Genomic DNA, 27,069 nt, shown 5'->3' with positions numbered 1-27,069 from the left:
TAGAGAATTAAGATCTTTTGCCACTTAAACACAATCGTCCATTTTAGGGTTAGGTAGGATTAGGTAGGATACAATGAGTCTACCTACTTTTCCATTTGGTTCCTCTAGAAACTTCTTCTACAATCTTCCTTGAATTCATCGCAAAATAGTTTACCTTGAATTCTATGTAACCACCTCATCATAGTTATCTTCCACACGCTTTACATAATTCAAAAAAAAAATAGCCAGCTCAAATTCATCAAATCTTTTATTTAACATTATTTTCTATCACTCGAAAACTATACTATTCTGTCACTTAGCCAAGACTAGTTCACTCGGAAAATACTAAAATTTATTGATGCTCGACACCAACTAAACTTTACTTGACATATACTAACAATCACTTGACTTACACTATTTTTCATCTTTTCTTGATACCTCTTGTTTTTCACTTGGCTTCCATCAATTTTTGCTTGGCTTGCACTAACTAGTTCTTTTCATGCTTGATCTTCTTCCAGTCTTAACTTAAGTAATCTTTCATTTCAAATTTTAAGTAGATAAACAATACACTATAGTATCAATGTCTTACTTGGACCATGCTTCTTTTTCATACAAAATAACTTGACCTTTCTCTAGGTGCTATTGTTATCTTCTCTTTTTAAATCCTCTTCATCAATCAACTAAATGATAGCTTTTAGACCAAAAAGAAATTATCTCACTAGCAGGTGGTAGGTTTGACATCGTTGACAAAATAATGATTGTTTCATATAGGTTCTTCTCTTCAAAACAATATTATATCAACAACCATTTCTTAGTTTTGGATCCTTTTGAGATTGTATAATGACTAGCATTATGCAAAAGAACTCTATTCAAATTTATTGATAGATATTCTTCTTTTATTACTCTTAAAGAAGGGCTAATTTGTTTAAACCAATAATTCCAAATGTTCATTCAAATTTATTGTGTCATTGTTAATGATGATGTTGCTTCTGGATTCGATTGTGTAAGTTTTTTTTATCATCAACGTTTCGGATCACACTCTGTGATCCATCATCAGGATGAGAGAAGGAAGTAAAAAAGTATGCAGACTAGCCAAGCCAAGCAGAATAAAAAGAAAGAAGAGAGGGGGAGGAGCACACAACACGAGGCAGAGAAAGAAAGAAATGAAGAGAAAGAAATTTTTTTAAAAAGTGGGGGGACAAGAGAAGAAAAAAACAACAAGATAGAAGAAACAAAAGAAAGAGGGAAGAGTAGAGAAATAACTCTTTAATTTATGAATCTATAGCAATAATTTTTAAGAGAGAATTAAAAGATTAAAAATATTAAAAATAAACATAAATAATTGAAAAATAAATTAAATCAATCTAAAAATAAAATAAAAATAAAAGAACCAAATGTATATATATATATTTATAAAGGAGAGATCGCAAAAGAACACGAGACCAACTCGAAACACGAGACAAAGTAAATGAAAGCAAAAAATAAGAACATAAAAACCATAAAAATACAAAATATTAAAAATAATGAATAAATTAATAAAATTAAAAAATTAGAAAAATAATAAAATTAGAAGACCAACAACCTGAAGAGAAGCAAGCCGCACGCGAAAAGAAACAACCAAGAGACAGAAAAGAAGAGGACAGAAAGGAAGTAGAAAAAATAAAGAAAAAACAAGACAAAGAAGAGCCAACGTACAAGGACACCAAACCACAGACAGGGGAGGGGGCTATCCATGCTGTTGCCGGCAATCGAGCGAGCGAAGCAAAGGTTGCCACGAGGGGTTCAAGGACCACCCATCATCTCGATTAAGGTTGAGGGGGTGGTGGCTAATTTCAATGGCTTCTTTGAGCTTTCTCTTGAAATAATTGCTCTCTTTGCAAAGGATTTGCGCTTGCTCCAAACAAATGTGATGTTTGGTGGTGACAGAGTGCTCTGCTAAGGCCAATTTTTGGACCCTATCATGCATGATGTCTGCCCCGTGCTCACGTATCCTGGTCTGAAAAGAATGACCAGTTTCTCCAATGTAGGGGGTGCCACATGAGCACACAATCTTGTAGACTCCTGAGTCAAGAAATGAGTCTTTGGAGTCCTTGAGCTGCGGGACAAGATTACTTAACTTTGAAAGGGGTTTAAAAGCAACTCGAAGGCCCCTTTTTGTTAAGATTTTGGCAATCTTTTGGGAGATGCCATCCACAAAAGGAATGGAAACATGCAGAGCGGGGAGGTTCGCGGATGGGGAAGGCCTAGAGCAAGAAAGGAAGAAGGATTTGGCCTGGCGAAGAGCCCTAGAAATTTGCTTGCCCGGATATCCATTCAAGGAGAAGACCTGACGAAGATGAGATAACTCACTATCTAAGTGTTCTTCATCACATATTCTGAAGGCTCTCAAGGCAAGGGTTCTAAGGATGTTGGCTTTATGGCTGGGGTGGTGGTGGGAAGAGGAGTGGAGATATAAGTCAGTGTGGGTGGATTTACGATAAACCTGCCTACCAAAGGTGCCATCCCGCTTCCTGATGAGAAGAACATCAAGAAAGGATAAGCGGTTGTCTGACTCTAGCTCCATGGTAAACGATATGCCAGGGACCAAGTTGTTGATGTGCTTGTGAAACTCCTCAAGTTTTTCAAGCCCATGTGGCCAACACACATTGGTGTCATCTACATATCGTTTCCACCATCTAGGTTTCAGGGGAAAGGAGTGGATGGCAGTCTCCTCAAAATGTTCCATGAAGAGGTTCGCAATGATCGGAGAGAGAGGGGAACCCATGGCAACCCCTTCCACTTGCTCATAGATAACATTTTGGAAGGAGAAAAACGTGGATCTTAGACAGAATTCAACCAAGTCTGCCATCTCATCACCAATCTTGTTCTTTACAATAAGAACAGACTCCTGAATAGGGACTTTGGTGAAGAGGGAGACCACATCAAAGCTTACCATGATGTCATCCTGTTCAGCCTTGCAGCCCCTAACAAATTGGACGAAATGCAAAGAATCCTTGATGAAAGAGGTGGAATTTCCAATCAAGGGGGAAATTAACTTGGCAAGGTGGGAGGCAAGGAGAAAAGTAGGTGACCCAATAGTGTCCACAATGGGTCTCAAAGGTATGCCTCCTTTGTGGATTTTAGGGTGTCATTGTTGTTAGAGAGTGTTTCTTAAAATGTCATTGTAACTCCATTTTTTGGGTTATATAAAGCCAAAAAAATCATATTAATATACATGTGGGTGGAGGCTATACTATATATTTGATTAATAGAGGTCCTTCTACTCCTTTGGGTTATGGTGTTCTAGAGGAAGCATAGACTAGTAAGAAGGTGAGTTATTTTTTTCTCAAAACTTAAGGTCCTATATTACTAAAAAGTCGAGGGTGCTAGGGGGTGGGTGGGGTGACAATAATCTCCTAAATTCAAACTTTAATGAAACTTCATAATACTTGATAACCAATTCTGATCTAATACTCAACCATTAATTTATTCATGTTAACTTGTGAAGTTATCAATAAAATGTCAAAAAAAACATCTACACAAGTAACACAATAACACCAAGATTTTTTTTCATAAAAACCCTTAGTTAGAGGGCAAAAGCATAGAAGGAATTAGTACCCAAAAGTATTTTTTATGCTTTTGAAATTTACCACATTAAAGGCTTGGCCTTGTTAGGATCTTACAACAATGCTTAGTTAGGAGTAGACTCTATTAGGAGTCACTTGTTTGACGGGTTTACCTTAGAATTGTTAAGATCTTTACTCTATTAGGAGTAACCTTGTCAAAGAAATTTCTAACTCAAATTAATGAGTTGTCTAGTTAAAGGAATTGACTTCAAATTTGTTAAGCTCCTGCTCACCTTGTTAAAAGTGATCTGGTTAGAGGCTTTTGAAACTTGAGAACCTGTAAGGATTTACTAAGAAATATGATCTAGAATAGGCACTTCACCATTGCTTGTACAAATCTTAGTTCACCATATACATCTTTTTTTAGACATTCTATTATCATCTCATTCCTTGATCTTCTTCTCACATGGATACACTCTCCATATCTTGCTATATAAATAGACATCTCAACATTAGGGTTAGGTTAGATTACCCTAAACATGTTATACCTTGAAGTCCTCCTATATTTTATGATAACATATTATCAAACTCTAATTCATCATTAGTTGGTACCACATGATCAACCATTTCAATTGCACATTGGTCTAACAAAGAGCATCTTGCAATTTCACCTTTTTCAATAAATATACACAACTCCAAGAAATTCAATCACAACCATCAATGTATAATTGATCTATCACAACTTATTGGATCCACATCTTTGTCACTCCATAAACAAGCTTTGCGTCATGAAAGATCTATAAAAATGACATGCATGTTACTGGTTTATGATCAAACACAAACATTCAACTTGTCATTCATTTTCCCTCATGTACTTCCTTTAATCCATCCAAAACATGCCTTTTTATAAACCAAAATATGAGTGACTTTATCATGATCAAATAACTAAGTCAACATCATAAATCTTAGATTTCATCTTCTATAACCTCATAGATTTGATTGACTAATCAAACCATTAACTGTGTATTAAAAACTCTTCCTAGTTGTACTATTCCATTTCAAGAAATCATAACTTAATAAATACTTATGTATAATATATGAAATTATATATACAACATCTAGAGACAACTTTGAGCCTCTCATATTAAATGGGCCTTCTAACTGAACACAAAAATTACATGCTCTCTTAATTTGTACGTGCACAGTCTAAAATATAACTACTCTAATAAATAGTACACTAGTTGACATTGATGGCAACATAATAATCGATCAAATAGTCATCAAACATATGTTGTAACTGTAGACACCTAAATCCTTTAGAAAATAAAGTATTTTTATTTTTTGAAAAAATTTCTAATGACATCATCATTTATTAATTAATTAATTATTTAATCAATTAATTTATTTTTATGCCATTAAATCCCTTTATCTTAATTAAAAATATTTAATTAAGGAATCCCTCCAAAAAATGTTTAAATTTTATTTAAACATTATTTCCTTATTTATTAATTATTTAATTAATAAATTGATCAAAAAACCCAAAATAATCCCATCATTTCCTACCCCTAATCCCAACTCAAAATATTTAATTAAGATTAAATATTAATCCTCATGTTTATTAAAAAAGTTTTAATAAATATATCCTCAACACAAACCCTTGAAATAAATAAAACTTTATTTATTTCCTAAAAATCTAATTTATCCTCATCCTAAGAAGTTCTAGACTCTTCTAGAAAGTCTTCATCCTCATCCTAGAAAATCTAGACTATTCTAGAAAGTCTTTATCCTCATCCAAAGTCTAGACTCTTCTAGAAGATGTCTTTAAACCTAATCCTAATCCCCTCCTAACCTTGTCACATTCCCTAAATATGGGTTAAGACTTTCTAACCCAAGCCAAAGTTCACAAATATTTCCTCCTTCACCCACCCTCATTAAATGCCATCCACTTTCCTATCCCTAAGCTAATCCTAAACCATCCTAATCCGTCCTTTAATCATTTGCACAATCCTAAGCAAGCTTAAAACCTTCCTAATCAAGCCCAAGTTGAAATTCCTCTCATCTACCTCAAAATATCCCAACCATAAAACTTTATGAAGCCAACTAGGCCATAAATGACTCTTCCAAGCCCTTTCATTGCTCTTACAAGCCATTATGAGGGTCTTTATGAAGATTTTATCCCTTGAGCCTCCTTTGTTGACTCATCCTTCCCCTTTCCTCCATCCTCTCACCTTGTGACATGTGTCACTTCCTGATTGGCTGTAAGGAAGCACAATCCATGTGCTCTCCTCTCATTCAATCTAAACCTTTCATAAGCTTTTTTCCATCCTTGCATCCTAGCCCTTGATCCCTCAAGCCCTTTGCCTATTTAAGGAATCCTCTCCCAAGCCATTTTAACACAATCCATGAAGTAAAGTCATAATGCCATTTTAAGAAGCCATTTTACATCAAAACCATACACTCACACCCAAATTCCAACTCCATTTGAAGCCCTTTTTGAAGCATAAGCTTGAGCATACATCCTATCTATTTAGACAAAGACACTCAACAAGAGAGCTTCTCATTGAGAGAGCCCATTAATGGCTCATATTCTCAATTGAGAGCTCATCTTAGTCTATCTTTAAGTTTATGAATTTTGTTTAGTTTGTAGAAGCTTTATTTAAATTTGGTTTCTATTAGCATACTAACATTGCTCATATACATTTTGGCACACCCGGTGGGACTCCGCATGGGTCATCTTCATTAGCCTTTTTAGTCAATTTTTGTATGTCATTTGCTAATTTTGGCTAATTTTGCTTGTTTTTGTGATTGATAGGATTGTATAAATTAGTTTTGTAGGTCCACATGAGCATGAAGAAGACAAAGGAACTCATTGTCTATCTCATAGTGTTTGCAGATTTTTCAAGCTTATAGGTGGACAAAGCACTTGGAATTCTTCTTCCTCTTCTTGTCTACATTCTTCTTATTCCATCTACTTCTTCTTCTTCTTCTTGTGGGAGATCTTGGCCAGTTTTTTTTAAGGAAGCAAAATCATACACACTTATTTTTAGTGCTTAAAATGAACCCCTAAATCATACTTAAATCCATTAAAAAATAAAAATTTGCAAAAAAAAAATCTTTTAACAAGTGAAACTAAATCAATCCAATCATTTGCATCCTTGCAACATCAAGGTTTTAGATGCATTCATGCAAAGTTAGGAACACTTCATTTTTTGAAATTTAAAAAGAACTTCAAGTTTCCATTTCAAAAGGTTCAAAATCAACACTAAGTGCACATTAAAATCTAAATCAAACTCAAAGCATCAATCAAGGATAAAATGAACCTCATTTGCAAATATTTTAAAGTTCTTTTAAAAGTCTCATGAAAACTAAGAGTCCTAAATGGTTGCCAAAATTTTCCTAAAAGCTTTGTTATTTGTTCCAAACAAATGTCTTTTTGCAAAATATTGAATGTTTCTTAGGTTTTTCATGCATCAAAACAATCTAGGAATATCATTTTTGGGCTTAAAACATGCAAACTAGAACACAAAATTTTGAATGAAAACCAAAGTCCAAAGAGTCATTTTCACTTTTGAGTCCAAAATAATCTTGAATGATCTAAGGTTAAAACAAAGCACTTCAAAGTTCTTAAAACAACACACAAAATTTCAATCTTGAATGCTCAAAGGAAAAAAACTTGAATGTTTAATCACTTGTCTTAGAATGCATGTTGCTAAAATCACTCTCGAGTGCCATGGATTAAAATCAAGTTTTTTTTTTTTATGAATGCATGATTAAAACAACAAACTCAATCTTGAATGCAAAAGATCAACTAACCATTGCAATAGCTCACACTTCAATTTTTGGGGCATAAAAAGAATCTACATTCTAGGAACTTCCTAAATTATAAAAACCAAATAAAAATTCTTTAAGTGAGTTTGTAGTTGGACTCACCCTCTTTAACCACCCATCAATTTAACCATTGGTTGCAATCTCAGTGCCATCTATGGGGATGGGTCCACCTAAGAGGGTGTTAAGTGCTCCACAAAGATCAAACTTCACTTGTGTTTTTATTAGGTTTTCTAACTTAAGAAATTCCTTGAATGCACATTAGGCCCGCTAACACTTCATTTGGACATTAAAATTAAACAACTCTTGATGTAGAGGGCCTCCGGGTGCGCGCTTGAAATCGAATTTCACACATCTTTGTTTTGGGCTTAAAACAAACTCACACTCAATCTTGAATGCCTTAAAGAAAAATCAATCGATACTTGGTGTGGAGGGCCTTTGGGCGTGCGAGTTTACTTTTGTTGACCCTAAATCTTCTTGGTGTATTCATTCTTCGATCGATTTTACTTTTGTTAATGCTTCAAGTTGGAATTGAACATTTGCATCCTAAACATGTGTGTTTGCAAGGTCTAGATTAGAAAACTCAAACGTCAATTGGAAAAGAATTCTATCTTTTAGCCCAAGATCATCCAAGTCTTCTCTCCCCTTGTCGTCTTTCGAGGCCATCTTGGGTGCATAAGATTAGGATCCAAAATCTTGTTTAAGTTTTAGGAGGTCTGCTTGGGGATTTCATCACCCCTTGGGATGACCTCAACTCCAACGTTCCGGTGGAGTATAAAGATCAGGAGGTGAATCCAAAAACACCTCTCTTGGAATCAAGATTTTGTCACTCGGGCTAAGCCTCAAGAAACTTTATACCCTTGAGAAGTGAAAGAGGAGAAGTGGGTTATCGCTGCTCTTGGCTGTGTGACATGGTTTTGGTTTGATCTACGGATTCATACCTCATGTACCTTGGGTATATTGAAGACTCCCTAGCTAAACCAACTGTCAGACTTGTAGACAACCATCTAAGATGTTAATGTGTTTCAAGTGACTGATCGAAACATTTGTAAAACATACACACTCCTTGGCGCAAGTATCACATTCTGGGAATCAAAACTTCTATCTAGTTGTTTTTATCTATTGCTTGATCTTTTACTTATTGAATGAATGTTTGCCAAACTTAGTCGATCCTAGCTTAGGGCACACTTAGCGTGGTCACTGCCTATTTCAGAAGTTGAACAAGTCGAAGAAAAACAACCGAGATCTCTCAAAGCCAAGCAGATTCAAGAATTTATGTCAGAACAACCCAAATCCAAACAGAAGTTTCACAAAGCCAAACTCAAGCCATCTTAGGCATACCAAGAACTTTCAGCAAAGAGAAAGGAAATAACACCAAGCCCTTGAATTGCCAAACTCCATAAAGCAGAGGACAAAGCTGTCGATGAAACCCTTCAAGATGCTTGGTTAGATCGCACTATCCAACTTAACCAATATCCAAGAGCTAACCCTACTTATGCATTACCAACTAGGCATGATTTCTATGATTAGACCCCCTTGTTTCTCCACATCTTCTTGCATAAGCTTCACTTTAGAGTCATCCTTGTAGGTAAGCCAGCCATCTTTAGTCCTCTCCTTAAGCATTTTAGCTCATCCATCTCATTTAGAACCAAACCATCTAGCCAGCAATCCAAAATCTTCACATCCAAGCATTCAAAATTGTTGTCACTTTGCCAAAAGTTTGCCATTCCTAACATCTTCCATATCCACCAATCTGACCAAGGTTATCCCTTTGACAAAGCTTTGTTTAGGGTAATCTAGCTTTGTCACTTGTTATCCCTCATCACCTTGAGCTAAAGGTTGGGATCCACAAGTGGTCAATCTCGTGTTCTTCCTAAAGGATCATTAGTCTATCCTTAAGTTGAAACAATCACCACCAAGCTTGCACATAGGAAAGCAGACCTTTCATGCTTTGGCAACATATCTTTGAAGTTAGAATCCCCAACCCAATCCTCCTTAGGTTTTGTCATACAACTTTGCCTCAACCTAGGAAATAATTTGCATATAAAAGCCTTCTCCCTTTGAATACATCAACATTGTTGCATCTCATCCCTAGGAACATTTTGCATTTTTATGCCACCCGTCACTCGTTTAGCCAAGAAGAAGAGGGAAACAATGGAGCCCTATCATTTGGATCAAACAGCTTCATTCCCCTTGAGCACCCAACCATCCTTCTGCCTAGAGAACACTATACCATCACCTACTGATATTGAAGCTTTCATGAACCAACCAGGAAATGCAGTATTGGTGAATGCCATTATAGACAAGAACAAAGAAACAATCATGGCTAACTTTCGAAGGGACAACATAAGAGCCTTCAACTTTGGAAGACCTCCTCCCTTATCAGATCCATCTCACTCGTTGTTTGGACAACTCCCACCACCCATAGGCTCTTATGATTCAAATTATCCTCAATATGTGCCAAAAGAAGAGCCTCAACCCACCCCATATGATCCAACAGACCCAAACATACTAGCCTCCACTCAAGTTGAAATCTCCCTTCCACAAACCAATCCAGCCACCACCACTCCACCATTGGTCCATACCACTTCATCTCAAACCCCCTTCGCCCAAAACACCTCATCATTCACTCCCTTCACTATTGCTGCTGCTGGTCTCCAACCTAGCCTTCCAAATCCACCCATCTCCCAAATCAGTGCTAGCATCTTTGGCCAACCTCAGCAATATACAACCAGGATGCCACCCATGGGGCCAAGTAATCAACCCTTCATCACCCCCAGCTTGTTTACCTCAGCTCAGAACACAATTCCATCATTTCCACTAGGTCCTTGTAGCTTAGTGCCATCAACCACAAATCCATAAGCTACTACCCTCACTCCACAAAGCTATCAAACCCCACAAGCTACTACCAATGTTCTGCCAAGCTCTCAAGTGACCCAAGCTCCTACCACCCCTCTACCAAGCTTTCAAATCCAACCACCAAGCTATCAAATCCCATCAGTTCCATTTCCAAGCTTTCAATTCCCACCACCTCCACCACCAACTAATCCATTACCTCCTATTACCAACTATTTTTCTATGCCACTTCTAGGAGGAAATCCACCACCACCAACTACCAATTACTTGGCCTCTTTTGCCATTCAGATACCTTCCCAAATGGGGGTACAACCCACATATATTGGTCAAACTCTTCAAATCCAAAGTCAAGTTCCATAAGCTCCCCGATCCTTTCCCCAAGCTTCACAACCATCTTATACCTTACCTCCACAAAGCAATCCATTTATCCCACAGCCAGCTTATGTTCCTCAATCCCAACCTCAAATCCAATATCAACAGCAAGCCTCACAACACATGCAGCAATATGTGCCACCTCCACCACATCAACTCATCATCCACCATTCAGTTGCCCAAGCCATCTACAATCCCTACCAGCCCATACCTCAAAGCCATCCATATTCCATTGCCCCATCTAGCACATACCTACCTCAGGGCACTCCTACATTGGGGGCACCCCAACCATCACCCATTAATTCAGAATGGGAAGCCATGGAGATAGCTTTGAAGAACATCCAAGAGGGAAATGATCCAAAAACCTTGAAATTTGAGAATGTGTGTCCTTACCCATTTGATAGAGCCATTACTATGACTCCATTCCCCAAGCATTTTGAGACACCCAATTTTGACAAATTCAGAGGAAAAGGAGACCTTGTCACACATATCAAAGAATTTTACATGCACTGCCAAGAAGTGGCATACGATGACGTCTTCCTCTTGCATCTCTTTCCCAAAAGCTTGGCTGGACCAGCTCTTGAATGGTTTTATAGAATACCATATGGCACAATTAAAAACTTTGCTGAATTGTCTGAGGCATTTGTAGCCCAATATGCCCATCTTGTTGAAACAGAGCTATCAATAGTGGATCTTGTCCACACTAAACAAAAAGGTGGAGAAAGCCTTCCTGAATATTTGCAAAGATGGCAAACCCTTACCACCCGCATATCTTGCACCTTGCCAGAGCGCCATTTGGTGAAAATGTTTATTGATAATGCCCATCCCAGCTTGGCTCACCACATGACCATGAATTGTTTGTAGACCTACAAAGATATCAAAGAGAAAGGAATGATCCTTGAGCAAAGACTCATTAAAGATGGTGTGGTCAAGATTTACAAAGAAGCCAACCAAAATCAAACACATTCAAATGACAAGTCTAGGTATTGGAACAAAAACAAGTACATTGCAACAGATGGGGTTACTGATATGAGACATGTGAATATTGTTGGTCCTTCCCAAAATCAATCCAACCCACCTTATCAACCAAACAATCAACAAGCTATCAACTACCAATAGCAGAATCACCAAAGCTATCAAAGCCACCTGCACTTAGAAACTATACACCCCTTGGTGAGCCATTGGATGTCATTTTTGAGAAATTGACTAAGGAAAACCTCATCAAATTTCCTCCTACCCAGCAAATTGACCCAAGCCAATCCAAAGCTGCATGGTACAAAGATAATGGGTACTGCAAATTTCATAGGGTAAAAGGTCACACTACCCTCAGATGCATGAAACTGAAAGATTATGTGCAGGACCTCATTGATAAAAAAGAAATCACCGTTGGTACCCAAACCTCTCCCAATGCAGGCTTATAGATCTATCAAAATGCTTTTCCTCCTCACAACAACCAAAATCCTGGAAAAGTACCTATCCAAACCAACAACAACAACACCAACAACCGCTAGCCAAACCAACAGCATGGGAAGAACAATGACTACACTTCATCCTATATAGACTATGGTAGCCTCATAGGTTGTATATCTGAGAAAGAGCCTCTTGTCAATGTTATCAATATCCAAGGACCAAACAATGAGTGTGCAATGACCACTCGAAAAGCATGATTTAACATAGCAGGCCCACCCGTTTCACCAGCACCATCAGCTCCATCAAAAAGCCAGTACAATATCTTGGAACACCTTGGGAACATGCCAGCCCAAATCTCTATTTTAGACCTTCTCCGCACTAGTCCTATGTACAAAAACATCCTTGACAGTGCTCTCATAGAATCTCGTGTCCCTTCAGATATCAACGCTACTAATTTTCATAATCTCGTTGGACACTTATCCTCCTCATGTGCCCTATCTTTCAAATCCACTGACATACCCGTGGTCAAGCCAGATCACACCCTTCCGCTTCGCATAGCCATTATGGTATCCAATTTTGCTGTAAAAAGAGTAATGATAGATAATGGATCAGCCTTGAATATTTGCACCCTAAAATTCATAAAACAAGCTGGGTATACTGAGGTAGATATCATCAGTGAGGTTATCACCATCAAAGCTTATGACAACTTGGAAAGAACTAAAAAAGGAACTATTTTGCTGCCAATCAAGGTTGGGCCAGCCATCAAAGAAAAAATCTGCCATGTTATTTATCTAAACCTACCATTTAACATCCTCCTTGGTCACCCATGGATTCATGCCATGAAAGCCATTCCATCCACTTACAATCAATGCATCAAATTTCTGCATCAGGGCACTGAGGTAACCATCCATGCCGATCTAGAACCCTTTGCTTACTGCAATGCGGTTGAAGCTTCATATGCAAACTATTGCCTTGGAATTGATATCAGCACAGCCATCGCCAGCTCATCCCACACTTGTAATGACCCAGAAACCATCCTCGCCTCCACCCTATCTACTGTGAAGATCAATAACAAAGGTTGTGGAGAGTATAGTCTGTCAGATGCATTTGCTGTCGGGGCACTCCCACTTGATCCACATGCCCATGGACGATTGACATATCACAAAGCTAAGGAGATTCCACCTCCTCAATACAAATAGTTTGGCCCAACAACCTTTGTATCCTCAAAAATCCCTCTTCATGAGGAGGTCACTCTAGATATCAACAATTGGTTACATAAGGATGCACCTCTAAGAAATCAAGCACACCTTGATCACTTCAGCCAGAAGTACCCCCAAGAACATAAGCTCATCACTAAAAAATGGAACTATCAAGGTGGTGGTCTAGGACCAGAAGAAAGAGGTATGTAGTGCCCCATCGACGCACACAAGTGAGAATCAAAGTTAGGTCTTGGCTTTGGCATACCCACAATTGGGGGCACCAATGAGAATGGTCATGCTTTTTCAAACATTCACCGTGACCTTATCGAAATCAAAGACATTCCTGAGGAATTTGAAAAGAGAGCCGACAACGATATCCCAGACCAAATCTCCCTTGAAGACTTTGTTCTCCAAGAGCTATCCATCCATTTCATTGACCTACCACTCGCCCATCCACAACTCATAGATTGGGACCAACCAAGCATCATACACATTGTTGAGTTCACATCAGAGAAAGTGCTTTTGAGATTCATGGGAGTTGAAATACCTCACAAGCAAACAAAGCCAGACTCAACATATATCTATAAGCTAGATCCCAAGGAGTATTTTGGAGAAAATCCCCAACCTAGTTCTAATACGCCCAAAACTGGAACTAGGGTAAATGTGGAACTAGCTAAGGCAGCGAAGAGAGCCCCTCAACAAGAAAATCCAGAGTCACAAGCAGAACATGAGGATTTAGCATTGCCTCCTCAAGATAATTGACCAGAGGTGTCTTCTATTCTAATTGAGGATACTAGAGAAGTCAACGTTGGTTCTTTAGAGATCCTCAGACTTGTTCACATTGCTGCATCCCTATCACAAGACCAAGTTGATCTCCTCTTTGAGGTCTTACGAGAGAACATTGGCCAATTTTCATGGTCATATCAGGACATGCCAGGGTTGGATCCAAAGCTTATAGTTCATCATCTTTTAGTCGATCCAAAGATCAAACCCGTCAGACAAAAGCTTAGAAAAATGCACCCCAAGGTGGCATTAATGGTCAAAGCTGAATTAGAAAGAATGTTAGCTGCTAAGGTTATCTGACCTATCGACTACTCAGAGTGGATCTCCAACATGGTCCCCGTCACTAAACCTTCTGGTGACATCAGAATCTGCACTGATTTCAGAGATCTTAACAAAGCTTATCCAAAATATGATTTTCCCTTACCCAACATAGATATGATTGTAGACCTTACAGCTAGACATGAAATTTTGTCCCTCATGGATGGATTTTTTGGGTATAATCAAATCAAGATTGCAGAAGAGGATCAGCATAAGAAAACATTCACTACCCCTTGGGGAACCTTTTGCTACAACATGATGCCTTTTGGCCTAAAGAATGCTGGGGCTACCTATCAAAGAGCTACGACAGCCATTTTTCATGATCTCATCCATAACATTTTGGAGGATTATGTGGATGATATCTTGGTCAAATCTTATACCTTCATGGATCATCTTGCTGACCTAGAGAAAGTCTTTGATAGGTTAGCCAAATATCATCTCATGCTGAATCCCAAGAAGTGAGTCTTTGGGGTCACATCTGGCAAGCTCCTAGGCTTTATAGTTTCTAAATGAGGTATAGAGATCGACCCCAAGAAGGTCAAGGCTATCTTAGACATGCCTCCTCCCTAGACACTGTGATAGCTTCACTCTCTTCAGGGAAAGCTTCAATCTGTCTGGTGCTTCATCTCCCAACTTGCAGATAAGTGTACACCATTTGCACATTTACTGAAGAAGGATGAGAACTTCAAGTGGGATCCTTTATGTCAGCACAACTTCGATCAACTCAAGCAGTATCTCACCAATCCACCTATCTTGGTTCCATTAGTTCTTGGTCATCCCCTAATTTTGTACATATTAGCAACGCCTACCGCTCTAGGGGCACTTCTAGCACAACTTGATGACTACGGTAGAGAAAGAGCCATCTACTACATCAGTAGAACCCTAGTTGGTTATGAACTCAATTATACTCCTATGGAAAAAGCTTGTTTGGCAGTTATTTTCTCAACTCAAAAGCTTCACCACTACATGCTAAGTCATACCATCCAACTAGTCTCCAAGATCGACCCTCTCAAGTATATGCTCTCCAGAACAGCTCTTACAGGCCATTTGGCCAAATGGGTTATGCTCCTTAGCAAATTTGACATCTAGTATGTGGACAGAAAGGCAATCAAAGGGAAAGCTATAATAGATCACCTCGCTAATGCACCTCTAATAGATGCATATCCTTTGATCATAGAATTTCCAGATGAGCATATCTGTCTAATTGAAGAACAACCCCCATGGAAACTTTATTTTGATGGCTCACACACATCTCATGGATCAGGGGCAGGAATATTGTTGGTCACACCTCAAGGAGATTACATTCCAAAAGCCTTCAAGCTACAATTCCCCAGCACCAACAATATAGTTGAATATGAGGCTCTCATAGTAGGATTAAAGATAGCTGCAGAATGGAACATTACTGAGTTACAAATCTTTGGTGATTCTCAGCTCATCATCAAGCAAGCCCTAAATGAATATCAAACCAAAGATGAAAAGCTATTACCCTACAAAGAGCTAGTTGATCAATTAACCCAACATTTTACAAGGCTTTAGTTTACACAAGTGCCTCGAATATAGAACAAAGCAGCAGATGCTATGGCTACTATAGGATCGCTCTTGGAAATTCCCCAAGCAGCTACACAGTATGAGTTTTTAGTCAAGTAGCTCCTCACACCCGCCTATGCGAATGAGGATTCAAACCATGTTTGTATCTTGGTTGGTCCCCAATCCCCTTGGTACCATGAGATTTATGCTTACCATAACGATGGTATCATATCCCCTCACCTCGCATGTACCCAATGCCAAAACCTCATCCAAAAACCATCCTGCTATGTTATCATAGCCAATACCCTATATCATCGGGGTTATCACGATACTCTCTCTTGATGTTTAGATGAAAATGAGGCCATAATGGCATTAAAAGAAGTACATTCTGAACTTTGCGGTGCCCACACGATTGGTATTTTCCTAGCATGAAAAATCTTTAGAGCAGGCTACTATTGGCCTACCATTGAAGAAGACTCCTGTGACTTTGTCAGAAAGTGTCTCCCATGTCAGCAGCACGCAAATCTCGTGCACGCTCCAGCACAGGATCTACAACCTATTGCACCACCTTGGCCTTTCACTTGTTGGGGCCTTGATCTAGTTAGAACTATCACACCTCTCTCATTTGATGGACATAAATGGATAATAACAACTACAGACTATTTCACTAAGTGGGTGGAAGCAGTTTCCCTAGTCTCAGCTATAGGAGTTCAGGTCTCTAAGTTCATCTTGTACCACATTGTTTGCCGCTTCGGCATCCCATCCACCATCTTCACCGACCACGAAGGTAACTTTGAAAATCTCAGCATGGAAGAATTATGCACTTCCCTCTACATCCATCACTGCTTTTTTAGCCCATATTTCCCATAGGGTAACGGCCAGGCAGAGGCAACTAACAAAACCCTCCTCAAAATCCTAAAGAAAATTGTCAATGATTCCGGCCGTGATTGGCACCTACAAATAAATCTAGCCCTATGGGCCTATCAAACCTCCTTCCGTACATCCACAGGAACAACTCCATACTCCCTAGTCTATGGTGCCAAAGTGGTACTACCCATAGAGGTTGAACTTCCCTCCTTGCACATATCTTTGCAGGGGCAAATATAAGATGACGAATACAGAGTAGCTCGGCTCACCCAGCTAGATCTCTTAGACGAGAAGCGACAACAAGCCTATGATCATCTCATAGTCTATCAAACTCGTCTCAAAAGGAATTTAAACAAGAAGGTTCTTCCGCGACATTTTTAGCTGGGTGACATGGTCCTTAAATAAAACATGAAAGTCCAAGCAGATCGAGAAAAGAAAGGCAAGTTTGAACCTACTTGGCTTGGTCCTTATGTTGTCACTGCCTCCTTTGGCTCTGAAGCCTATCAGCTATCTACACCAGAAGGAGAACTCTTGAATGGTCCTACTAACATCATTCATCTCAAGAATTTCTATTCTTGAAGATCCTTGGTATACCCAACTTTTGAAAAATACAAAAAAAATAGTAAAGAGAAATAAGCGTCCAATGGTGAAAACTTGGCAATTCAAGCACCTTGGATAGGTACTTTGGTGAAAACCTAGTAATTTAGGCACCTTGTTTACTAAGACTAATCCATTATCTATCACTATCCTATCCCTCATCCATCCACCCACCATCCCATAAAACACCTGCTTGTTCCCTTGGTGTTCCAACCAAATATCCAACATCTGATGAAGCTTGTAAATACCTCTTGTACAGCTTGTAAATCTTGTACCTCATCTTGTAAATCTTTTCCCCCAACTTGTAAATCTTGTATCATCCCTTGTATCATAGCTTGTATATCCGAATCTTGTCCAAATCTTGTACCATATTCTAGCTTGTATTATATGCCAAATCTTGTATTGTAGCTTGTATCCTATCACATGCACATAAAGAATCCCATTTTCCTTAAGCTTTTCGCAAACCATCTACCTATCTGCCTATCAACTATTGTAGACACCCCACCCTTCATGAACATTTCCCTCTCACTAAAACCAAAACATGAACAAACCTTGTACATTTGTAACATATCTTGGTCTGTCAGCTTATACATCCTCTTTAGCTTAGTACCATTGTATCTATCCATCTTTCGTGTCAGTTCCTCCTTGATCAACATCTTGCACACATCGCACAACCCTTGGTTAGCTATTCCAATGCATCCTTTAGTTAGATCTCCTATCACCAAAGTTTTACCCTTCTTAGTTCAGCTTGCTAGATGCATCATTCATCCAGATCCATCAGCTTAGGTGCTCTTGTAGGATATAGCTTTCCTCATGTTTGATCTTGGTCCGTTAGTACCTCGTCCCACCCATCTCATTGGCAAATGGTTCTCTTTTGGATTTTCACTTTCTTTTGATTTGGAATCTTCCCTTTTGGGTCTTGAAGTATCTTTTCCAAACAATCTTTTGTTCCCTCCTCAAGGTTGCCATGATCTTCCATATCATGGTATACTGCAAATGGGGCAATCTGAGCATAAGGTCTTGATCAGGTCTTTTGTTTGTTTTTCTTTTCTGCTTGTGGGTTACCGAGTGTCGATTCCAGTCTGATTCTTTCGAGATTCATGTGTGATGCTGGGGCAATCCTTGTGTGTTTGTTTTGAGTCAGTTCGTCAGTCCTCTGGACAGTTGGTGAAAAGGCCTTGATGTTCTTGGTACCCTTGGCAATTAACCAACAGTCCTATAGCAAATCTAGTGCTCAACTACATGGTGGTACTTCTCTTTGAAGTATCCCCCTGCTCAAAAAAGCTTCAATGGAATCCCTTTATCTCCATTATCCCCCATCCATATCCAACATCTGTCTCTCCTACCCCATCTTATGCATTAGTATCTCTTTGAATCAATCTTCACTTTTAGCTTTAGGGATCCACAATCCTAGTCTTAGGGATCCACCAATCCAATGAATCCACCAAGCCTCATCTTTCGAGCTCCATAATCCTAGTCCTAGGGATCTTCAAAACCCATCTTCCACCAATCTGACTCTTTGAAATCCTATTGCATCAGCTTTATCATCCCATCATCCATCTCCCTATCCTAGATTCTTTTTTATATCGCTCCGCTCCTTCATCCTCTGCAATCCCTGAGATCTTAAGCTTGCTTCCTCTTGTGCCTCTGATTCTCCCTTTATCATTCTCTCGTAGTGAGAGTTTGAACTAACTAAACCTCTTCTCTTAAGCCAATCTGAGTCTCCTTGCTCATCTCGGATTCTTGTACTTTTCAAGAAGCTGTCGAGCCTCGCTTTCTCTCCCCGCCACCTTCTTGAGGGGGCATCTTGCAGTCCATTCTCTCCTCTTTTGCTCTAGCCTTGGGCATCTTATTTTCTTACCTTTGATGCCATGCCACTTGCGGCATTACATCAAAGAGGGGCAAAATGTAGACACCTAAATCCTTTAGAAAATAAAGTATTTTTATTTTCTGAAAAAATTTCTGATGACATCATCATTTATTAATTAATTAATTAATTTATTTTTATGCCATTAAATCCCTTTATCTTAATTAAAAATATTTAATTAAAGAATCCCTCCCAAAAATGTTTAAATCTTATTTAAACATTATTTCCTTATTTATTAATTATTTAATTAATAAATTGACCAAAAAACCTAAAATAAATAAAAAATTTATTTTTTGCCCAAAACTTGGCCAATTTCCTTAAGACCACTAACCTCTTCCAAAATCTTCTAATCCTTCTTTAATTTTGATTAAAGGCTAATCCCATCATTTCCTACCCCTAATCCCAACTCAAAATATTTAATTAAGATTAAATATTAATCCTCATGTTTATTAAAAAAGTTTTAATAAATATCTCCTCAACCCAAACCCTTGAAATAAATAAAACTTTATTTATTTCTTAAAAATCTAATTCATCCTCATCCTAAGAAGTTCTAGACTCTTCTAAAAAGTCTTCATCCTCATCCTAGGAAGTTCTAGACTATTCTAGAAAGTCTTTATCCTCATCCAAAGTCTAGACTCTTCTAGAAGATGTCTTTAAACCTAATCCTAATCCCCTCCTAACCTTGTCACATTCCCTAAATATGGGTTAAGACTGGCTAACCCAAGCCAAAGTTCACAAATATCTCCTCCTTCACCCACCCTCATTAAATGCCATCCACTTGCCTATCCCTAAGCTAATCCTAAACCATCCTAATCCATCCTTTAATCATTTGCACAATCCTAAGCAAGCTTAAAACCTTCCTGATCAAGCCCAAGTCAAAATTCCTCTCATCTCCCTCAAAATATCCCAACCATAAAACTTTATGAAGCCCACTAGGCCATAAATGACTCTTCCAAGCCCTTTCATTGCTCTTACAAGCCATTATGAGGGTCTTTATGAAGATTTTATCCCTTAAGCCTCCTTTGTTGACTCATCCTTCCCCTTTCCTCCATCCTCTCACCTTGTGACATGTGTCACTCCCTGATTGGCTGTAAGGAAGCACAATCCATGTGCTCTCCTCTCATTCAATCTAAACCTTCCATAAGCTTTTTTCCATCCTTGCATCCTAGCCCTTGATCCCTCAAGCCCTTTGCCTATTTAAGGAATCCTCTCCCAAGCCATTTTAACACAATCCATGAAGTAAAGTCATAATGCCATTTTACATCAAAACTATACACTCACACCCAAATTCCAACTCCATTTGAAGCCCTTTTTGAAGCATAAGCTTGAGCATACATCCTATCTATTTAGACAAAGCCACTCAGCAAGAGAGCTTCTCATTGAGAGAGCTCATTAATGGCTCATATTCTCAATTGAGAGCTCATCTTAGTCTATCTTGAAGTTTATGAATTTTGTTTAGTTTGTAGAAGCTTTATTTAAATTTGGTTTCTATTAGCATACTAACATTGCTCATATACAGTAACATCTCTTAAAAATAAATCAACAATACCAATAATCTCCAATCAAATCTTAAAGATAATCGACAATCAGTTAAACCAAAAAATCATAATTAGGAAATATTAAGAGAAAAAATTAGCCCAAGTTGCTTGAATTATTTTTTTGCTACCCATGTTATGGTTTTCTATGTTATTAAATCCTCTTCTTCCATTTAATGATTGCTTTCTTATGATCATCTATTACAAACTTAGCTATTCTATTATTATTCAGTATGTTTTTGTGATTGTATTTAATTGGGTCATAATTTTCCTTTCATAATTGTTGTTAAAGTATTTGGTCAAATGGTATTTTAATCTAAATTATAGCTCTTGCCTATCTTCCTTCTCTCTCAAAAATTATGATGGTAATTTTTTGCTAAACCCAAAAAATAATTGCATCAATAATTCTTGTGAATTCAACAAAACTACTAGAATTAATATGAGTTTGAAAGGGATCCTCATGTTTATTTAGAAAGTTAATCAAGCCCCAGATTGGTTGATTCTTTGAAAATTTTTATTATTCATTCATTATTTTTTAAATTTGTTTATTCTTGGTATTTTTCTTTAATTAATGTTAGGGAAGGGCTAATTTGTTAAGACCCAGAACCCCAAATGTCCATTTAAATTTATTGTACTAGTGCAGTTGCTGATCATTTTTTAAATTCTATTATGACTCCATTTTTTATTTATGGAAAGTCATCAAAAACACAATTATAGTCAAACCATTTAAATCACTAGCTTTACATTATCTTTACACACATGCTAAATAAAATCACAAAATTCATACAAGCTCCTTGAATGTATATTTTTAGTTTCGAATATTCTACAAGATAAGTGATATAGACATTCACTAAATGTGATTTACCTCTTTTATTATATGGCCTATAAAATTAGAATTGGACATAAGAACAAGTATCTATTTTTTAATTAATAGTTATAATTTGTGTGGATGGCAGGATGACATTCACTTCAACATTGCAAGACAATGTTAGGAATAAGGTGTCTTAACCTTGGATAATTCCTATTTTTACTATTTGTTTTGTAAATGTATTTTTTGCAAATAATGTAATTAAGTGTGAGTGTACATGCCTAGTTGGCATGTTGATGTGTCGCTCCATTTGCATGTGTCAGCATCTTGAATTGTGTGTAAGGAAATCATGAGTGAAATAGTTATGAAAGATTCCTATGATGTGTAAGAGCTATCTTTGGAAGATTTAATTGTGTAAGGAAATCATGACTGAAACGGTTATGAAAGATTCCTATAATGCATAAGAGCTATCTTTGAAAGATTTAATTGTGTGTAAGGAAATTATGATTGAAATAGTTATGACGGATTCCTATGACGCATAAGAGCTATTTTTTGAAGATTGCCCTAAAAATGTAAAGCACATTATACAAGCACTTTTAGGGCTATAGATAAAAGTACGTGAGAATAGTGTATTCTTGGTAGCTGCTGGATAAGTCTTCCATATCCTAAAAGAACTTGCATTGCAAGTGTGTTGTAACCTTTGTGTTGAAGATAAGACATTGTGTAGGTTTTAGAGGGGTGGGGTTGTTTTACCGAAAGGTTTTTCCCCACTGGCATATCTTGTATTTATGTGTTATTATTTCTCTATCTATTTTTGTATTCATGGTTGATTGCAATATTATTGTTTACATAATATCGAATATGAAATTGTAAGGATTTAATAGGAATTTGCACAATACTTTCCTTAAGAGATTCGTGTAGGAAGCTATTTCCACACCTGAGTTTCCTTACAAGTGGTATTAGAGCTTGATCAACTTTTGATTCTAGTTGTTGGATAGGGTTTTTTGAGCTAATCTCAAGTTGAGTGGGAGTTTTATGCAAAGCATTTTGAATCTTATTTGCAGATTGAGATGGCTAGTTCATCATACAAAAAAATGGAGGTGGAGAAATTTTATGGTAGTAATTTTGAGTTGTGGAAACTCAAGATGGAGGACTTGCTCAACAATTTTGAGTTGTGGTGAGTTTTTCTTAGTAGAGTTCGAGCAATTCTATAAAGAATGAGGTATTGAGAGGCATAAGACAACTCCTTACACCCCACAACAAAATGGAGTTGCAGAAAGAATGAACATAACACTAATGGAGAAGGTTAGGAGTATGCTTAGTGGAGCTAGTCTTGAAAAAAAGTTTTGGGCTGAAGTTGTGGCCACTATTCGCTATTTGGTTAATAGATCTTCTACATCAGCTCTTGTTGGTAAGACACCCATGGAGGTGTGGTCTGGTAAGAAGCCTTCAATTAGACATCTTTGTGTTTTTGGTTGTGAAGCTTATGTACATGTTCCAAAGGAGAAAATATCTAATTTGGAAAATAAAGCTATCAAGTGTATTTTCATCAGATACGATGTTGGTATGAAAGGATACATGCTTTGGGATCTTGTGACTAGTAAGGTGTTGTATAGTAGAAATGTTATTTTTAGAGAGCTAACATCTTCTCCTATTGTGCTACAACCAGATGAAAAAGAAAAGAAGGAAGATATTGTTCAGTTGCCTCCTACTCTTGAGAAGACTGAACAGAAAGACCATGTTGTTTTTAATGATGAGGAGAGCTCTAGTAGCTCTAATAGTTCAGAAGAAGAGGAAGAACAACCTCAACCTCAACCCTTAAGGAGATCCATGAGAGTAAGAAAGCAACCATAAAGGTTTGGTTATTCTATGTTAGATTCCAATTGTGCCTTTGCTTTGTTTACTAACACTAATGAGCTTAGATCTACGAAAGAGGCTTTGGATATGGAAGATGCAAGTTCCTAGATTGAGGCCATGGATGATGAGATGGCTTTATTGGATAAAACCAAAATTTGGGACCTTGTACCTTTTCCTAAAGGATGGAAACTTATTGGTAGCAAATGGGTGTTCCAGAAGAAATTCTGTGTAGATATCAGTGTTGAAAGGTACAAAGCTAGATTGGTTGCAAAGGGGTACTCATAGGTAGAGGGAATAGATTATGGTGAAATATTCTCTCCTATTGCAAAGTTGACATCCATTAGATTTCTATTATCTTTTGTTGCATCATATGATTTAGAGATAGAACAGATGGATGTGAAGACAACTTTCCTTCATAGTGATTTGGAGGAAGAGATTTATGTCACAGCTTGAGCACTACATTGTTAAAGGTAAAGAATCTTTGGTTTGTAGATTAAAGAAGTCTCTGTATAGTTTGAAACAATCTCCTAAGATGTGGTATCTTAATTTTGACGCCTTTGTGTTGTCGATTGGATTTATAAGATCAAAATTAGATCATTGTATTTACTTCAGAGTTCAAAATGACCACCTTCTTATTATTGCATTATATGTTGATGATATGTTACTATTTGGGAAGGGTAAGGGTATGATTTCTAATTTTAAATCTTAGTTGTTAGCATAGTTTGAGATGAAAGATCTTGGGGTAGCAAGGTACATCTTGGTATGGAAACTAGTAGAGATATGTCTAACAAAAAACTTTGGTTAAGTTAGAGTAAGTATGTGAAGTCTGTGTTAGAAAGGTTCAGCATGGTAGATTGTAGACCATTGTGTGTTCCTATTTCTATGGGAACAAAGTTATCTATAGATGATTGTCCAAAATCTCCTAGTGAGGTGGAGGACATGAATATAGTACCTTATGCTAGTACAGTTGGTAGTCTTATGTATGATATGATTCATACTAGACCAAACATTTCCCAAGTAGTGGGAGTTCTAAGCTAGTTTATGGCTAATCCTGGATAGGTACATTGGGATGCAGTTAAGAGAGTATTCAAATATTTGAGGGGTACATTAGATTACTCCATTTGTTATCATGGTAACTCTTCTAGAGCTTTGCATTCAGTTTGTATTCATGGATTCAAATTGGGTAGGTGATATTGACAACAGGAGATCTACCGATGCTTATGTGTTCACTATGTTTGGTGGTGCCATCAGTTGGATAGGTAAGCAACAACCTGTGGTTGTTTTGTCCACTATAGAAGCTAAGTACATGGCTGCTACTCATGCTTGTAAGGAAGCCATTTGGTTTAGGAAATTGTGTTCTAATATTGGTGTTGATGCAGGAAAAATTACAATATGTTGTGACAATCAGAGTGCTATTTGCCTTGCAAAGAATCCAACTTTCCATTCCAGAATGAAGCACATTGATGTGCAGTTTCACTTTGGAGAAGGTAGATACTATAAACAATGTTGCAGATGCATTGATGAAACTAGTGGGAATAGAGAAGTTCAGATTGTGTTCAGAGTCTATGGGCCTTCTAGCCTATAGTGGTTAGTTCTTGTTATGTTCTTGTTGCTCTTACAAGGTGTTTGACAAGTGGGAGAATGTTAGGAATAAGGTGTCTTAACCTTGGATAATTCCTATTCTTATTATTTGTTTTGTAAATATATTTTTTGCAAATAATGTAATTAAGTGTAAGTGTACATGTCTAGTTGGCATGTTGATGTGTCACTCCACTTGCATGTGTTGACATCTTGAATTGTGTGTAAGGAAATCATGACTTAAATGGTTATGAAAAATTCTTATGATTTGTAAGAGCTATCTTTGGAAGATTTAATTGCGTATAAGGAAATCATGACTAAAATGGTTATGACAAATAGCTATGATGTGTAAAAGCTATCTTTGGAAGATTTAATTGTGTGTAAGGAAATTATGACTGAAATGGTTATGAAGAATTCCTATGATGTGTAAGAGCTATTTTTGGAAGATTGCCCTAAAAATGGAAAGCACATTATATAAGCACTTTTAGGGCTGTAGATAAAAGTATGTGTGAATAGTGTATTCTTGCTAGCTACTGGATAAGTCTTTTGTGCTTTGAAAGAACTTGCACTACAAGTGTGTTATAACATTTGTGTTGAAGATAATACATTGTGTAGGTTTTGGAGGGGCGGGGTTGTTTTACTAAAAGGTTCATCCTCACCGGCATATCTTTGTGTTTATGTGTTATTATTTCTCTATCTATTTTTGTATCTATTTTTGTATTAATGGTTGACTACAATATCATTGTTTACATAATATTGAATATGAAATTGTAAGGATTTAATAGGAATTTGCACAATACTTTCATTAAGAGATTAGTGTACGAAGCTATTTCCACACCTAAGTTTCCTTACAGACAAAATATATTGGATATCTAGACACCAAACAAAATTTCCATATTCTACCAAAATCCAAACAACACAAATACATTACTAGATTTCTACTTTCAAATTAAAAATGTAGTACATGATCTTTGATCTAATCATCCCCATCTTGTATAAAATACCAATATATAAAATTAGCAAAAAACCACAATTATCTCATCCAAAACATGATCTCATTTTCACACACTTGTTGCACATCCCATCCATTTTTTCTAATCTACTCTATATGTTCAAACTCATTTTATTTAGACCAATGTAGTGCTTTTCAAATGAATGAATGGAACAAGAGTCTAAAAGTAGAATAATAGGAGTATCCTATCATAAAAACATAGCATTTCGATGCATGAGCGTCTTAGGTTCTTGGCAATCTTTTAGCTTGGTAGATGTGCTCGATAGCTACTTTGGAGTTCTTGGTGGAGTATTCTCTCTTGTTCATCGAATGGGATTGATTATTTGTGTGGTGTTTTCTCATAGAGTGAGCTTGATTTCTTCTTGTTTATGTCTTCATCGAGTAGGCTTGGGTATCTCTTTATGTTTCTTATTTACTAAGTGGCCTCAGTGGTTGTTTCATTGCTTAGTGTTACTTGGATCTTGGTCTCACTGAGGAGTTTAATTTGGATTCTTTGTCATGGATGACCTGTGAATTTCATTCGAGGTCATGCTTTAATAAGGACATCATGCAATGGGAAGTGTGTGGACCTAAATATGGGTCATTGTTGTTGGAAACTACAATTGGAATAATTGATATGTTATCATTGATGTCAAACCTTATTGAGATAGTTTTCTATTTGATCTAAGTGTCATATCTATTTGATCAATGAAGAGGATTCGAGAGGTTGTTCATAACAAAAGTATTTAGAGGATTGGTTGAGCTATGAAGAGGAAACTACAAATGGACACTTGATTAGTTGGGCTTTGACAAGATAAAGTGATTATTTAAATCATGTTACAAGTGGAGAAGACAGTAACATTAAAGCCTTGAAGAAGTGATCAAAGACAAACCAAATGCATAGGCTTAACCAAGCAACATAACAGAAGATTAAGGAACTTGAAGTATAAGTTGAGTGATGCTACTGTCGATTGAGTCATAGTGAGTGTCGAGTAGAATTAGTGTTGACTAAGCATTAGTATTGACTGAGTGACAGTATATGCAATGAACAAAAAATTTAGTAGCGACCAAGTAACCCAATGATGATCGATGTTAGAACATAGTGTTGGTCAAGGAACAACATTTTGACATTTTATGAGAAATTATAATTTCTAG

General features: G+C 37.3%; 1 protein-coding gene across 1 annotated transcript in view; it reads right to left on the bottom strand.

Moving 5' to 3' along the window:
• Positions 1-1,705: 1,705 nt before the first annotated feature.
• LOC149553655 (uncharacterized) overlaps positions 1,706-27,069 on the bottom strand; it is a 95,193-nt gene continuing 69,829 nt past the window's right edge. The window contains exon 3 of the mRNA XM_089790358.1: positions 1,706-2,942. Within this exon, the coding sequence (XP_089646484.1) occupies positions 1,706-2,942 (1,237 nt within the window). The remainder of the gene's footprint in view (positions 2,943-27,069) is intronic.

The sequence above is a fragment of the Cupressus sempervirens genome, chromosome 6 (genome assembly GCF_028749045.1).
Source record: "Cupressus sempervirens isolate cs-2001-9-10 chromosome 6, ASM2874904v1, whole genome shotgun sequence".
Classification (NCBI taxonomy): Eukaryota; Viridiplantae; Streptophyta; class Pinopsida; order Cupressales; family Cupressaceae; genus Cupressus; species Cupressus sempervirens.
This window is presented reverse-complemented; position numbering and strand designations above follow the sequence as displayed.